The sequence below is a fragment of the Aplidium turbinatum genome, chromosome 1, assembly GCF_918807975.1.
Source record: "Aplidium turbinatum chromosome 1, kaAplTurb1.1, whole genome shotgun sequence".
NCBI classification, from domain to species: Eukaryota; Metazoa; Chordata; class Ascidiacea; order Aplousobranchia; family Polyclinidae; genus Aplidium; species Aplidium turbinatum.
In genome coordinates, this window is record NC_137472.1 from 49752764 (window position 1) to 49770435 (window position 17672).

General features: G+C 37.5%; 1 protein-coding gene across 1 annotated transcript; it reads right to left on the reverse strand.

The window, feature by feature from the left end:
- Positions 1-1633: 1633 nt before the first annotated feature.
- Positions 1634-16710, reverse strand: LOC145770884 (nuclear factor 1 A-type-like). The gene is made up of 12 exons (XM_082582631.1): positions 16404-16710; positions 15857-16066; positions 11150-11336; positions 10386-10436; positions 8316-8387; positions 7930-8065; positions 7584-7717; positions 7345-7431; positions 6793-6876; positions 6056-6210; positions 4882-5014; positions 1634-3576 (listed from the first exon to the last, which is right to left on the reverse strand). The coding sequence occupies exons 1-12, from the start codon at positions 16584-16586 to the stop codon at positions 3437-3439; spliced, it is 1572 nt and encodes a 523-aa protein (XP_082438757.1). The 5' UTR covers positions 16587-16710; the 3' UTR covers positions 1634-3436.
- Positions 16711-17672: the final 962 nt, after the last annotated feature.

Sequence of the window (17672 nt, forward strand, 5' to 3'; positions counted from 1 at the left end):
TGACCGAGATCATTGATCTTGTGACCTGTGAGGAGTTGAAAGTGAAAGTCCTTGAAGGGGTGAAGAAACGATTCAACAAGTGCTTCAACAACATGAAATGCGCTATGGCATCATGTCTTCATCTCTCCTTCAAGACATCGTGGCTACAATTTCTACACTACGTTTCCACGGATGATGCTGACGCACTGCGAGAAAAAGTCAAGACAGATGTAATTCGACTGTTGCGGGAGACATCAAGCCTGGTTGATACCGAGAAGAATGACACCAACACCAGTCATGACTCCGAGGATGTAGGCTATTTTTTGGGGTAGCCACTTTAACAAGGAAAAATTCTGCCACTGCAATTGACTAGAATGCACCGCCAACCAATCATAAGCTACGTTTTCTATGACGTGAAAAAGAGCGAAAAGTAGAATATACAAAGCAAATCAAGTGATGGATTTTCTGTCAGCTGGTTGGCTTAGGGCTAGAAAGTAGTTACTTCATTGACGCGGGTTCGATTCCCACCATTGCTAGTGCTCTTTTTGCTTCTGTAATTACCAAATAAAGTTCAAAACAAGCATTAACTCTCTGGCTGAGTGCTAGAAAGGTCACAATTGGACGGTAGCCTCTTATAACATGTTCTCATTGGTTGGCGGTTTCATTCTAATCAATTTCAGTGGCAGAATTTCTACTTGTTAAAGTGGCTACCATTTTTTGGAGTGTTTGCGCCATCCCGTGAAACGTCGGTGCAGAAGGAAGCAACAATTGTGGACGCCTTTTTTTCGGACAAGAGCAAGTCCTTGAGCTTTTCGAATACCGAGTTAAAACATTTGTTCATTAAATACAACACCCCAATTCCTTCCAGTGCTGCGATAGAGAGACTTTTCTCTGTTGGAAGAGATGTGCTTAAGCGAAAGCGGGCAGGACTTAGTGACTCTCATTTTAAAATGCTCGTGTTTTTGAAAGATGCGTAACAATAAATTTCCCTTAGAATGTTTTTCTATAACGATGTCAAAATGACAGCGTAAACGAATGATAACATTCGTTTTCAAGGTCATTTTTGCGTCCATATAGGGACTTGAGTGTTTCATAGTGTCACTTTAGACATAAGTAGCGGAAAAAGTAGCGGTAGCGCGCGCTACTTTGGCCCGAGTAGCGGTAGCGGGTAGCGCGCTACTTTTGTAAATTGGTAGCGGGTAGCGGTAGCGCGCGCTACTTTGGCCCAAGTAGCGGTAGCGGGTAGCGCGCTACTTTAAAAGTAGCGGGTGCCCACCTCTGGCTATAGCTTTCCTACAATCCGATAGCAAAGTTGAAAATGCATTCCACCATTCATTAAAAAATAGTGCAGTTCGGCTGGGTGTCTTTCAAAAACACACGACCGTGTTTTGACAAGACATTTAATGAAGTGTTTGGAGGAGAAACTGAGATAAATATTAGCTTTCTTACTATCTCTACCCGAGAATCTCAAACTTCCAACATTCAAAGTGTGGATACATGAAAAAGTGACGTTTTTATGTTATGATTCAAACTGTAAAAATCTGAACCCCCTCGACAGATGTAGAAAGTTTGATCTTCATGCTTCGTATACTTTACCAACGTGATTGGGTGGGTATTTTGTCCTTTTAACAATATAGCACATCTGCCTGTTTTTCCGTTCTCCGATTGGATGAAACTTGTAGACCATGGGTAGGGTAGGGTATATGAAGTTTCTTGCGGAGTGAGACCAGAGCTCGTGCTCTATTAACATGATATCATCCATTCGTCAACATAAATACAAAATGTCGGATACAGTAAGCCATTTCTCTGCGTCACTAGTTAGATAATACTTTCAATTTAATCGAGAAATAATTTCAAAAAAAGTGATAAAATACTTGCTCATTGACGACAGAACACACTCAAGCTGCAAATCTAAGAAATATGAAAAACTTCAACAACATCACTTTTCACACTACGCTTGCGAAATTTCGTCTTTCGTTCGCTGTGTATGACAAAACTTGCTCAAACTGGTTTGTGATGAAAATTTTACAAATATTTGGAATATTAAACAAAAAAATAATTAATTCGTAGCTTTGAGAGAACAAGCCTTAATATAATTATTGCTGAAGTTACAAGTAGTTTAGTAAGCATGTTCTTTCCGTGTTAACTATGGAAAAACTGTTTCAGAAACAAAAATGTGATAGTGAATCGCTATAAAAAAAAGAAGTTTTCTCGAAATGTAAAAATCAATCATACAAAGAGAATTCAAGACAAATTACAATTTCTAAAGCAACAATGCATCTTTAGTGACTAGATTTGAGCAACAGTTCAACAATAAACAAAGATCAATCAATGATCTTAGGCAATGCTCAATTTTGCATTTGCTGTTTAAATGACGCTCAGTGGCAGACTACTGCTAATTTACCAAAAATAACAAACACAGTATATGAATTTTGATGCCTTTAAACCACTCCTCTTTTTTACAAAGCAAAGTCAATTTTTATGAAGAACACTAATTGCAGTCATAGCTTTGTTTTGACCACGTGATAACTTCCCAGTCATCACTGTACTAATACAGTATAAGGAAACTTTGTTTTTGATTGTAGGCTACATTAAAGAGCTTTCAGCAGTGCAGAAAGCAAACATGTTACGTAAGCTTTCATAATTGTGTTCCTTCTTGACATCTTGGAGGGTTGAATTAAGACATACAGAAACCATTACAAAGCATTTCAAGTCTTATCATTGCTTTTCGCCAGAGAAACTAGGTGTTTGAATGTATCTTGCCCAGTTCAAGCATGCGTCGAATGCGTTCTACAGCCGACTTGAACACGTCACGTTAAATCACGGCCTATTTCAACACAACACGTCATAATAGGCATATATGAAAAAAATAAAACTCAACAAACAACAAACAATTGCTTTGAAAGCTTCGCCTTTGCTCATCTTTCGTCTGAGGTAATGTCAAGTCTGGCAGCTTTAAGTGATTAATTCGCAACACGTGGTGGCGCAGCCGAACCACTTCTAGTGTGATTTATGTGACAAGAACATCTCGCCGTGAGAAGGCCGCATTTAAAGTGCGATCAATATGCTGTGCGAATAGCAAAGAATAAATTAAATCTTTCACATATTTCTCGAACTTTTGTATTAATTGCACGGTGGTTTCAACACGAACCGTGATGCCATGACAAGCAAACTGAAGGAAAAGAACTTGTGTAATTAAAAGGCGTTTAAAGGAATGAACTTTGGTAGAAGAACCAGAACAACTAGAAGTAGAAGCGAAAATTATTGCTCCTTGTGACTTGATGCAAGCACAAAATTTCGCACATGCGCAGTAAGTGTAGGAAGGTTGTTTCGATAATTGAACTTTGCTAAAATCATAAAACACTGAACCGGCGAAAGAATCATTTCAAAAATAGAACAATGGCATAGTTCTGACGTCATCACGGATGACGTAACGGATACCATACGAACGCTTAATTCACTCTTTAGCGGACATGGGTGTAGTCTGATTAGATGATTGTGACGCAATAACAGTATTACGCGTAGCGTCCATTATGGGAGGAAACAGTCTATCTTCTGCAACCAAAGCTTCATCGGGATTCAAACCTGGAACTCCTCCTACAAGATACAAATTTAGTTAGAACAAATCCAGCAGTTGTTGATATTTTTGATTCATTTCGCATAAATATTAATCTGAAATGGCAATGGGCTGGTCATGTAGTGAGAATTAAAGCCAAGAAACGAGTCAACATACTTAGGGAGGGAATTTAAAGATATTTCAAGATTGGGAAAAAATAAAGAAAAGATGACAAAATAATACTAAAGAAAAGATTGGTATCACCCTGATGAGGATAGCGATAGATAAGGCGGTGTGGAAACATATGTTTAGGCCAACAGTAGCAAGACCGGCTGGGGAAAATGATGATGGATAAACTTTCAGCCACTCTTTGAAAATGAATTGTCAGTCGTAGTCAAGTTTGATTTTTATAGTCAATATAACTGAGTATTTGATTGAACAGGTATTGGATTCCTGAAAGCGAAGTAGGTTCGATCTATTTCAATAATGTAGCTTTTGTAATAGTGTGAGATAACAATTTAATTTTGAACTGCAGTTACCTGTTAAACAAGAGGTGGTGATCTAGCTTAAACTAATGATTAACTACAAGAAAAAAAAAAAAACATCTCCGATAAAAGGAATTGTGCAGTGAGCTAAAATGGGGGCACTAACCAGTGCAATATCAAATGAGGTTGTGTATTTGGAAAGTTTTTACGTATCTGAAGGAAGAATCAGCTATTTGTCAGATTTCTTAGACCTTGATTAATATATTGTCTTCAGACTGAAATTCAGCTATCTGTACTGTGTTTGTGGAATGTCAAAATTGTTTAAACTAGAACACAGAGGTCCGAAAAAGGATGATAAACAAGTAGGCTAGACGTTTAAAGCAAAGTATCAGAACGTGAAGTGGTTTCAATATGTAGCAGCAACAAAATGGCTGCGTGATATTTGCTTTGTCGTCTTGTTTTGCTCACCAGGGTGTAGGCTATTTGACAGCAGTAAAAGGAAGAGAAAATTTAAGAGACATGCGAAACAATGTCATCAACTTTATTTAATACAATTAGTTGATTTGACCTTTCACGATGCGTCTAAAGTAGTTTTGATCAAGTATTGAGGAAAAGTTGAATACGGTCGGCACTATATCACTAACAGGTTTTATTGAAATAAAAAATATTCATCAATAACATGAGCTGGTAAGTCTAAACGTAAATGTCCATCCAATCAGAGTAAATTAATAAACATGCACAACAGAACTGAGTTGTTGGCTTCTACTTTAGATCACCCAACGTATAAATTTTGTTTCAAGTCAGAAACCTTCGCAAACAGTTTTGCTTCATTTTTATTTTTTCTTCACAAAATTGACAAACCTTGCAACCTGTCATTAGGCGCCATCCCGTGGTAGTCTATCGCAGCCATGTCGTCCATCTGCGACGTTGATCCGCTGAGGCTGGATCCTCCCAGTGCCATATGTTGCATGGGATGAGAATGATAGCTTAGTATCTGAAAAAAACGGTCTTGATTATTCTTGATATATTTGCTGGTTGTGTTAGTTTTGATATGTTTAGCAGAGCATGTGAGAAAAACGACTATTGGACTGCAATACGGTAGGACTAGTGCACAGAACTTTAAGAACGTGACGTGACAATATTAAGACCGGAAAAATATTATGAAAAAAAAATTGAGGAATTTCACAACAGTTGTTTATCAAAGTTTTTATACAACTACTGATTAAATTTCCATATTTTGAAGACAAAAAAAACAGTATTAATGCTTCTACAGCAAACCTGTAAAAACAAATTAAATCATAAGTGTATTTTTTTTACAATTCTAGTTATTGTGACATCGCAGTGGAAGAGCTTTATCAACAATGACGTAACAATTCACAGGAATTGTAGCTGTTTTCTCCATTTACGCTACTTTCGTTTCTACTAGCATGAAAGCAGCCAGCATGATTGCAATTGAAAGTAAATGACTAATCAGCGACATGCAGTCTAAATCTCACAATGACAACTTTCTCTGCACGCCACTAGATATAGGTAATTCGGCTGCCACACCTTGCCACCAAATAACAATTTATGCAAGTTAAGCCTAATAAGATTTGGCCATTTCTCCTTCATTTGCTCGTTGGTCTATCGCGTATTGTAACTGGTACGTGACTTTCGTTTTTGTCCAAGGCAAGTATCAAAAAAATAAATCGAAATCATGGAGAGCATATTATGGCCACTTCAGCCTAATGATTGTAATTGATGTCTGATCACAAATCACTATCCCTAAATGGAGAAACTTTTCCCAAGCCATAAAGTCGGTCCTTTATACGTTAATTCAACGACAGCAGACGATAAATCAATGCAAAAAGGACAGGTTTGCTGATAGGACACTCTGTTTCATATAGAGGAAGAGCCCACTTTAAATGCAAGAGCTTTTGTCCATGAATATACTGACCATTGCAATCTTTGGTGCACGATTCTACAATCAAATTAATGCAAAAAAGAAAACGTCGCATAAAATCTTAAGCAAGTGGAATAAAGAAACATGGCTAACCTGACTCGTGGTATGCTTGGCGGCTTCAGCAGACAAGCACGCAAATTGAGCAAATTCTTTTAAGTCTTGGTTGGGATGGTAAAAGGACTGGGCTGGCGGGTAAGAAAATGGGTTGCTCTGTTGTAGCACAGGGTGCCATGTTGCTGTATGACCGCCTGTTGGACAAAAGCAATAAAAAAAACTGTGTAAATTCACAGCGTTAATATCGATAGACGAATATTATTATGCCCTATAAATACCGGAGTAGCCTAAGCAATGCAGACCTGAGTGAGAACTGTAGGCTAGTATTTCGCCTAGGTCACAATTTTTAAATTTTTAGTTAATGCTAAAATTGTACAGTTTTATGGGCAAAAATTCTAGGCTACCTTTACAAATGTTTATGTCGCAAACGGATTGACTTTATCTCACTAACCTACATAATAAATTTCACTAAGTGGTTTGGTAGGCCTATGGCTTTGCAAAATTTCTTTTTGTAAAAAGAAAACTATCGCTTGTGATATAAGTAGTAAGTAGTTCTTAAAAGTCAAGTCATATATCATGAAAGAGAAGCTGTGTAGACCGTAATAATCATTAATTCTGAGATTTTACATTTCAAGAAAAAAACTTTTGCTTCAAAACAGAATCTGATAGATTGACAACTGTGAACTTTGGAACAAAAAGAATAGAAACGAAATAGAGCTACATTTGTTGATAGTTGGTGTTATACAACTATACTGGATACGAAGTAACCGGGTTACCTTGGTGCAATCTTGGAAAGGCTGAAACAGAGTTGTTCGACGCCCCGGGTGTATGTGGTGGCAACATCTCTCCACTGCCAGAGCCTATTCGATATTTTAAAGTTTAAACAGCGATTCATTGCGAGTGACATCATAATCCTCAAGCGCAACCGTCATTGAGGTCACTGCCCTGTTGATGAAACAACAGAGCAAGACCGCAAAGCAAACCAAGTCAGCTTGATCAAGTTTTCAATATCGATAAACGAGTCGCCAACCACAAAAAGATGTGCAGCAAAACATTTTTTAACAAATACGAATGAAGTCGTATTGTGTCCCCATCGGCAGTATGGAAATCCATCTCTTTTATTTCATAACCAATCAAATACTTCCAGACTTTAAACACTTGTCACGCATGTTTCATCGAGAAAGTAGTATCTTTAGTGGTGTCGTTAAGCTATTACAAGCTGAGTGGAATTCAGATCCATAACTGTATGATTATATCAAGAAATTTTTTGATGTCACAATTTGCAAATGCGCATGACATAATCACATGAATTCACAAAGGTGCTGTACCAGGTGATGTGACAGATCCATGTCCACTGGTTGTGATCTCTGAATGAGTTCGCGTGGATTTGATGTTAGGGGATTGCAGCGGGCTGCCTGAAGAGATTGACAGAACAAGTCAGGGGTATGCCACGCACTTACAGTAAGTTTAAGACATTGAAAATAATATTTTAAACTCACTTGAAACTAACCACATGGACGTCTGAATAGGGAAAACAATGCACAACGTTTAGGCGTGCTACACTTACCTTGCCAGCTCTGGTGGGAACTTGGAGGTCTTGTGTAGAAAGGGTCATTTTCATTCTCTCCACTACTCTCCATGCCGTTCACCTCCTCCGTGCTCATGCTACTTCCGGAAGACTTCAAACGTTTGGCTTGATGCCTGAAAGATTGGAGGAAAACATATTAAGAATAACATAGCCTACAACAAGTATTATTAACACCACAAAGAAATGTTCAAGCGAAAAGTTAAACAGAGCAAATAAAACAAAGCAGAAACTACTGTAGGCTATTAGCTTTCATGAGCGTTAATAAAAAATTATTTTCATCGGCTTAAGTAGCTGGTCAGAGATTTTAGAATAATGTAAATCTTACCCATGTTGTTGCCGCAGTAACAGGGGGCTCGGTGGTGGGGGTCGGTTGTCATGGTGACGAGAAGCGTAAAAATAAGACGAGTTGTCCCCTTGGCTGGAGACTAATGATGAATGTACGTCGCCACTTATTATAGGAGCTGCAAATAAATTCATAGGTCAACACAAACTGTTCGATTCTGTCATGCTAGTAGGCTACGATATAACAGTAGTAACTCACTTCAGTTAAAATATCTTTTAAAAATCAAAACATAGCTCAGTGTAAGCAATGACTCATAAGCGTTAACGTAAAAATTCTCTACTGCAGTTCTGAGTCCGCTTTCCATGAAACTTGTTTTACCCAACATTTTGTTTCAAAAACATGAATGGTGTCAAAACATGTTATCTCACTTTTGGCGATTCTGTAAATTTCACGCACACCAAACACCCCGCTCGTCTTGAAGCATCGACTGGAAGCAAGAACTGAAATAAAAGAATAATGAAAATGAAGTGGGCCTTGATAGACTTCATGGACACATTGTAGACCTCCTGTATAAAACTGTGGGAGCAAATTATGCAGACGAGGTGTCAAAAAATGTATTTAATACATACAATCAAAAATTGTGCATTGTTTAGAAATGAATTTGCTACGTCATTGTTTCGTTCTTCTTATAGGAAACTAACAACACGTTGCAGATTGTACATCGTGTCGGTAGGATCCACGTAATCAGGATATGTTGTGTATATTAATAATTTTACGATAACACGTTATATCAATAATGATATGCAACGTTAGCGGTATCATGGCGGTATATGTGCAGCAATCACAAATTGCCCTTAGGAGTGCTTAAGTAAAACGTCAATATTTTTATAGCTTTTTATTAGATATAAAGTTAGTTCAGCGGCGTCTAACCCAAAAGCGTTGCAGGGCCAAAGTTAATTTCTTTATCTTAAGCAGGGCCGCACGTAGAGAACTTTCAATTAAATTGTCGACATAAAAGCAAGGTCATGTGAATAAGTTGTCATTTATTTGTTTTTCCCTTGACTACCCTAATGTAACATTTGTGTTTGAAAACAATGGCACATTTTTTATGTCAACCAGCCGGTTTTCTGTTGTACAATGTTCCTCCTCGACCTTAAACAGGGCCGGGTAAATATTTCAATTGACCAGAATGTGGCCGATGGACGTGGATTACACATTGCTGAGTTATCTACTTTCCAGAACTTAGTTTTAATGTTCAATAGACAAGTATCATCGTGATTAACAATGTTATTTTAGGAATTTAACAGAAAATAAACTAATTTTCTGATGGCTTTCCAGCTAGGCTGCAGTCTGGATTTCATGCCTGCCAACATTTTGTTTCCGATTGGTTTAAATTTTAAACAATAGTTATTTTCAAAAATGGGAAAACTGCGGATTGTTTATAAATTACAGCCAGGTATCAGGAAAATAAAAAAGTTGTCAATGTAGCTTAATTAATATTTAGAAAATGCATGTTTTAGATTAGACTCCTGTCTGTGTTATATCTTCTCTTTTTCAAGATATAAACTGATTTTTGGTTAAGTCTCTGGTTTTGTTTAAACTTCTCAAAATTCACCTTTTGTAAGTTATGTAGGCTAGGCCTAAGTGGCAGAAGTGAGGTTTAAAGCATGCATTTAAAAAAAAACGATAGCAATTTTTCAAACTATTGGTCAGCTTGCTATTCTATCATGCAATATTGACCACGTTTTGAATTTTCAAAGATGCTCTTGCTGAGCATTGGAACTAAAATTCGCCATTCGGTAATCATCGGAATCGAACGGAGAGTCGAATAAGTTCGGATCGATTCATTAATTAGAAAGCGCAACCAATTATTTTGTAAATTCTTTGAAAGATAAATAATTTGAAAAGGAAGGGGCAATATTAATATGTCTATAAGATAGTTAAGCCATCACGAAGTACCTATTTGTGGATTATTGTATGCAAATACAGCACGTACTGTCCCAGACGATAATCAACAAACTATATGCAGCAGCTCTCAATGATTCTGCACTATAATCAAAGAGATATTTGCTAAATGCGTTGATGTATCAGCTCAGTCGGCTCCTACGTTTGCAAAAAAGATTACTGGATGATGTAGTTTTGGAGTGATCTGCCATGTTCATTCACCGCAGCAGTCTGCCGTGATTTATTACACTTAACTGCGGCGTAAGTTTGATGTAGGATGGTGGCAAATACCAGTCAACAAATGCAATGATGGCAAATCAGGTGGCCAGAAATAAAAGAATGTTTCATTTTTGTTCTGCTATGTGAAATTACAGTCTTTTGTGAGATCACTTTGTTGATAAATCAATTAAAATTGATTGTCGGTGTGAAATTAGATTTGGACAAAAGGATAGTTCAACTGTTAAAAGATAAAATTTTTTATTGTTTTGGAGAAAAAAATGTAACTAAAACAAGTGTTACATTTGTTTAAGAAAATTGTTTATTTAATTTCTTACCCTTGCAACTGTCTTCTCTTAATGTGTCGTCGTCATTGTCATCAGTAGGACCTGCGGATGAATATGTGATTCTGTTGATTGAAGTTGAATGATTAAATCGAAAGAAAATTTGTTCAACTACTTCCGGGTGCTAAAAAGCCTTAAATGTTAGTCTGAATGTCAGCAGAGTCGCTTTAAAATGAAAGTGGTGTTTGAAAAGAGTTTTATGCACAACGTAACACATTTCAGCTAAGTAAATTTAACAGTGGTGTTTCTAAATTGTTCGTGACGTCACGGCAATTCTTGGTAAAAAACTGGATTATTTACATTTACTTCTATCCAAACGCCAATTGAAGTCTTAATTCTAATTGTCAATTAACATATATATCGCTGTACTGCTATTAAATGTTCATTTCTTACATTCATTATAATATTTTGAGCAAAACGAAAAAGCACTAGGTCATATTAAATACTGATTTTCATGCTAAATGAATAAAAAAACAGAAAAAAAATAGTACAACGCTTGAAGTGCTAGTAAGAACATATTATAGTGACAAACATTTAACAGACAAAAAAATTCTAATAACATAATCTACAGAAGACCAGTTATGAAGCAGTAACCTAGCGATAATTTTGTGTAAATGAAACTTAATTTTCAATGTTCCAACTAGTTTTGAAGGTGCCTTCATTCAATAAAGAATTAAAATATATGTTTGTTGCTGCTTCTTATCTAAGTTGCTCTTTATATGCCTTTGTAATACCGACACAACCATGACATCACGTACCTTCTTCTTTGACGTAGTTGGCTAAGTACAGATCAAGTTCCTTCACAGTAACGCTTATGTGATAGGGTTGAACGCACAACCCCGCATTTTGACCGCAAGAGTGCGCTTTGCACAATCTTTCTCCGTCTGTCGATTCAAGGGGAAGTCCCCGAAACAAGATAATCATGACGAGATCCAATCTCCACACCTGTGAGGTAATGTTTGCGTAATTGATGTTGAAGGATATAAATTACAAACAATAGAAAAGAATCATGTAAATGACAATATGTATCATTCATCGTGACAAACAAACAAATCAACGATGAACTTAGACAATGGCACCAGGTACGTGTCAGAGTATTGCAGACAATAACTGCATCTGTCGGCTGCATAGCCGAGTGGTGAGAGCCCCGGAATAACTTTCGAAAGGGCGCCGGTTCGACACCGCTCAAGAGCATGCGGCTGTGTCTGTGGCAGGACACTTAAAGGCATGCCTGAAGGTGGACACGAAGATTGGCTTCCTTGCCTTCCCGTCCACTTAATCTAAATCTTTAACAACCGGGTGTAAGCCTGGATACGACAAAACAGACAAAGTGTATCCTTAACAACACAAAAAAGTAGATTGAATTTCAAAAGGATTTCTCTCCATAAAATCCGACTTGTAAGAAGATTTCTCCATTTACATGTCGACGTTTCGTTATTAGATCCAGCAGTTAATTCAATAATTCCGCTTATTATAATTCAACATAAGTTTAAAAATATACTCCAGAGGTATTAAGCGTTTATACTGTTCCTATTTCAAAGTAACTCATCTCAGTACTATTATGTGTAGTGCCTGCAACTGTAATGTATACTGTATACAATGTATAGCCATCCCTTAAGGTTCATTTTATTAGCAATTTGACTTTTCTTTTTAAAATGAATTGAAATCCACTCGCTGTGAAACATCGAGAATGTCTCCATGTGTGCAGCAGAAAAGTTATAAGTGTTTTATTTATTTCTTGGTTTATTTTTCATGTTTTAATATAAGTATTAGTGATACCGCATCACAGATAGTTGAATGTTTTTGCTTTCGTCAAGCTAAGATGTCAGATTAGGTAGCAGGAGCCTAAATAGGAAATGCGTCAAAAAAATAAAAAAGATATTATTTTGCATTTTAATTTCTTCTCTTGTTTTGTTGAGAAAATGTTGAACCAGCTAAATTTAAATGTCAACGTGCAGTGCAACAAGTTAGGAAGAAGGCCTTGATTTCGAAGTGACACTGGTGCTTTGTCATTAGGAATTGGCTTGGCAGCTGTCAGCCACCACACCATGCTTGTTCAAAGTTCTAAAAACAACACTATGATTCTACACAATAAATACCGTATATAACAATAGAGCTCCATCAGACGCAATTGCTATTCATTAAAATCCTTAACAGGCTGTTTCATCCTTATTGAGGTTATCAGAAGGTTCTTAATCTTAACTTATTCAAACAGAATCTGTGTGAATAGAATTGAATTAGGATTTTATTTGAATAAGAATCTTTTGATGATCTCAATTATAAGGGTGAAACAATTGAAGTTTGTAGTAAATTATAACTGCATTTGTTGTACATAGCTCTCTATGTTTGCATGGCATTGGCACTTTTTTGTAGTAATAATAGTAAGTATTTATTGTTTTAACAATAGAGTTATATCACAAGAAATTAAAAATCATGGTTGACAACGTGGGGACATTTCTTTTCCGAGCTTCAACTCTAGCGATAAAACCAAAGTTTTTGCGAACACCAAGGTTCGCCTAATATTGAGTCTTTGACGATACCGAAATGGGGACTAAGTTTCTTTTTAGGTTGATTGGCAGACTGGGTAAAAAGGAACGCTGGGAATTCGATGGCCGACACACTGAAACAATTACGGTGTCAAGTTTACGCATCAGGGTCACCTGTCACGTGTTATGACAGGAACTACGACAGACACATCACGTGGCAATCATACAATGCCAAAAAACAACCCTATTTCCATAGTAACGGGCTTTTAATCGATCGATGCCACAAAAATGGACGGATTGTTGGAAGACAAAGCTTAATTATCGTGTCACGTGTCAATCGAAGGTTACTGCAGGTTATTACCAGTATGACGTTCTGACAAGTGATTGGCAGGTTGCGAGGGACAGGTAGCTGATCGATAAATCCATTATGATGTCAACATACGTCATAAAACTTTGACGAGATAATGCACAGTGTGACGTCATTATTATCAAGTGAATAGTTTCCCTTCAAAATCGCGACATAAGAATTTTAATATTTTTACACAGCCTGCTTTTCATCCTAAAAGTCTATTATGAGAATTGCACAAGATTCGTGACTCAAACGCAATTTCCGTAATAAAATTGTAAAATGTCGAATCCACTCAGTCGTGCTTATTTTCAAGTCTATTCTATTTTTTACAAAAGTTGCAGCATTTTCCTAGGTCGTGGTGTTTTCTGCATCGGTAATTTAAAATTTCACGTTGGAGATAACAGTTTTTATTGAATTTTGTATTATATTAGTTTTTTTATAAACTGCAATCCATAGCAAGAGAACAAACACAAATTTTCTCCGGGCGTTGGACTGCAAACTATAAATGCTAAAATCCGCTGCATGTAGAAGCATGCAGCGGATTTCGCATAATCAAATCTGCACAAATCACATAATCTTGAAGGCGAATTGCATTGATTGTATATTTATGAAGGTTTATCTGCGTTTTATCTTGTCTGAGGTCGAAAGATTACAAGAAAACCGGTGCCTGCTACTGTTTTCTCTATAGCTAGAGCCGCTGCACACCTCGTTTAGCATAAGCGCCTGGGGGATCAAGACCAAGTAACCGGTGCAATCGTTTAACATGGATTCAGAAGAATTATCTCAAACTAAACGGCGATAACGGAGCAAGATGTAATCTCATCAAACAAAATGCCACCAAGTGAGCCTCTGCTGTCGTTATCAGAACTCCTGCAACGCTGTAAAGAAAAGTTTATCTGCTGCTTTCAATAAAGCCTTCAGTGACATAATCCATAAATTTTCGACTTTTTCGTCACTTGTTAATTATCCGCAAAAGCATAATTGACAAAGCGATAATAATCAATACTACATTTTCTCATCTTTGGCCACCACAACATTGCTGCCAATATCCGGTCTGACTTGTTAATAAACATATTAATATTCATCATTAACACACCAAAAGTTGTCAAAAATGTTAATGTCGGTCAGTAGAAATGAGCATATTGACAAATGTCGCGTCTCCTTGCTTTAATACTTGGCAGTTTTTATTCATTCCTCTCAGACTTTCACTGTCCGAACATGTCGAGTTAACTTACCAAAAAGAAAAAAACAAATTACGATCGTTTGACGAAAAATTTTGTCGAAACGGAAGCTGCTGTTTTCGTACCCAGATTGAAAGAATTAAATATTAATTCTAAAGCCGTTTTTGAGGAAAAGTTTTAATTAAAGTTCAATCAAGTAATTAAATAATTAATTTGCAGAAAAACCTGGAGTAAGGTCACCAAGCCGCATACGAGATGGTGAAATTTATTCGAATTTCAACAATCGAAGATTTTTTTCGATAATAATCCGATTTCTTTTGCTTGTTGTGCCGACAAGAGATTGTGACGTCATCAAAAACAACCAAGAATAATGACGCGGCAATGCGAGATGGCAAGAAGATTATATCGTTATTGACAAGGTCAAAGCAACCGGTGAGTTTACACAAAAGCAGAAAATCATAGTTTTGCGTTAACGCAACGTATCCAGGTGGAAAACTTGACGTCAAAAATGAGCGAGAAATAATAAAAACAATGCAATCAAATCTGCAGTTGACAAAACAAATGGATTAAGGCTTGGAAAAAGATTTGAAACATCGCAAACTACAGAGTGATTTCGACCACGTTACTTAATAAATTTCGTAACTTTTCTGACTAAATTGTTGCTAGAAGATTAATTCTAGTGCTTTTTAATCCAGCTAAAGTAAAATGAGCCCACAGGCTCATGGCTGGTAGTTGAAGTATTAGATTAAGTTTCAAGCTTGAAGCCTGTCGTTAGGTAGCTTGCCAAGATAAAGGCGCATGCTTTTAGTGGGTGTTGAACAGACGTCGTTGGATTGTCAGGACAATGCTTTAACTACGCGGTCATGCAACTGATCTATCAGCCAATGATTCCGGCAAAGCGTCAACCCCAAAACCCAAGAATACTCCAAACCTAGAACACTGACATATGCTGGTGGCTGGCGCTTCCTTTTTTACCTATAATTATGTTTGATTAGTCAAGTTTGTTTTGTCAAGATTAAATGATATCTATAAGTTTTCCATTGGTTCGTTTGGAGTTTACATAAAATTTTCTGGTTGGCCGTACAAAATGCTACAAACTTTATCTCATAAAAGTCATGCCGACATTTATGAGATAAACTTCGTACACAGCCAAGACTGTACACAGCCACAGCAAAAAAAACAAAATGGAACGTAATGATGAATGATAATTTAGCAACGGACCATGTAATATTTTCTATTGAATTTGAAAGATTTCATTTTCTACTCGACGAAATCATAGTAAAAAAGTAAACCCTGATTGCAGAGTTTCGGTTGATGCAACGATACAGATGAGAGGAGCTGCGCCAAAAAATGATTGCAGGAAAAAAGAAAGAGATCGAACGTTTACAAGCTGATTTTCAATCCTATTCGATATTTATTAGATCACAAACTTTAGAAATTTAATTTCACCTTATCAGCTTGTCTCAGGCAATCTATTCTCCTAATCTTCCCTTTCTGATCCGGATTTGAGAGAATGCAACAAACTGACTTCTTTCCAGTGATTGAAAGAACAAAATCCTCACGAAATTCTGGCCGTATGTCTTTGCGGAGTTTAGCAAGGAGTCTTGACGCCCATTTTTGTTTAACTTCTGGCTTCTCACGAAGCAGTTCTTCTTTGACCTATTGAACAGAATTGATTGTAAAAGAATTATTTGTTATGATGATTTATTTAAACACTTTATTTTTTAAAATACAGTACAGACGTGTAGTGGGTTTCGTCCATACTGACTTCAGCTATGGTGACATTTCGCTAGTGCGACATCTGTTTCAAAGTCTCGTTTTTAAACTACGATAGCATTTGGCTATTATAGTAACTTCGGCTATAGTGGCAATTTTTCAAAGGTCCCTGCAGGTGACACAGTAAGAAAATTCTACTGTTTTAAACAATTTTATCTTGATGAAATGAGGATTCTTGCCAGAAACGAATAAACTTCCTTTGCTTTTAAACCAAACCCACCTGTCGCTCCTCAGCGGGACTCATTCTCTTCTCGTGCTTTTTGAAGTATTTTCGTTTTCTAGCTTGGAGGTTGAACCACGTGTAGGCGAAGCTTTTCACGTGAGGCATAAGTGCTTCAATGAAAGGATGAAACTCATCTTGAATGGAGCAGAACGAATATGGAGGTGTGTCGTATGCTAGCATCGCCACAGCAGTGGATGGACAAATACCAGGCCCACTGCTCGCGCTGCTCGAATGCCGAAATCTCGGATAGGGCAATGATGATTGTGATGTAGCAAGCGCTTCGCTGGCCCGTGATGGCCCAAATCGAGCGTTCTGCGCGTAAGCGGCCTGCTTATCCACTTCTGTATCTGGGTAATGTCCAGGTTGATGATTTCCAGGGCCGTGCACAAAAGCAGCGGGACTGGAAAGGAATTGAGGATAAAGCGGAGAAGCGGCAGCTGCTGCGGCGGCCGCCACTGTGAAAGGTTCTGATGTCGGCAGATTGCCGACGATATGTTGAAGAAGCTGCGAGTGGCGACGTGTCTCTACCGCACAATCAGATCGTGTGTCGTAAAGAAACCGAGAGCGATAATCTCCAGAACTTATTACGCTATCGTCAACAGATGAAAAATGACCACGGGAGCGTGTTGATATGGGATCGTGATCCTGAAACCCGCGATGAAATTGTTGACCGCCTGCTGAGTGGCGCAAGTCCTCCGATGCAAAAATCCCGTCAGTTTCAGGATTCCCGGCGCTGTAACTCCTCCTAAGATGATCGTGCAGAGAAGCAGAGTCGTTGCGTTCGCAGCTCAGATGTTGCGGACGATAAGACACGGTAGAATAGTTTCTGTTTTCAGGCGTTGTGACGTAATCACGCAAGGAAGCGTGATATCGCGTTGGATTTTTGTTCCCGTTGAAAACAGTTGAAGAGGAATGACGCCTTCCGGTGATGCTAATTTGTCCAGCGAGTTGGATATTGCTGGGCCTGATTGATTGATGGATGTTGAACGGCAGAAGACCTTCTGACTTTAAGGAAGCGATTGGTGAAGTAAATGAATCAATCCTTAACACATCACTCATTACCGAGCAACGTAAAAAAGAATAAACAAAATGACATCGTCGCAAAAGGGTTAGTTCAGTCTATTTATTAAATAAAATTATTAAACCAAAACTAACCTGAAATTTAATAAAAAAATGTGGTTAATAATGTTCATCACCAGAGACATACCTACGTCCTACAAACATTACAATATCTCATGGAATGTGGTCGTAACACGTTATACTGTA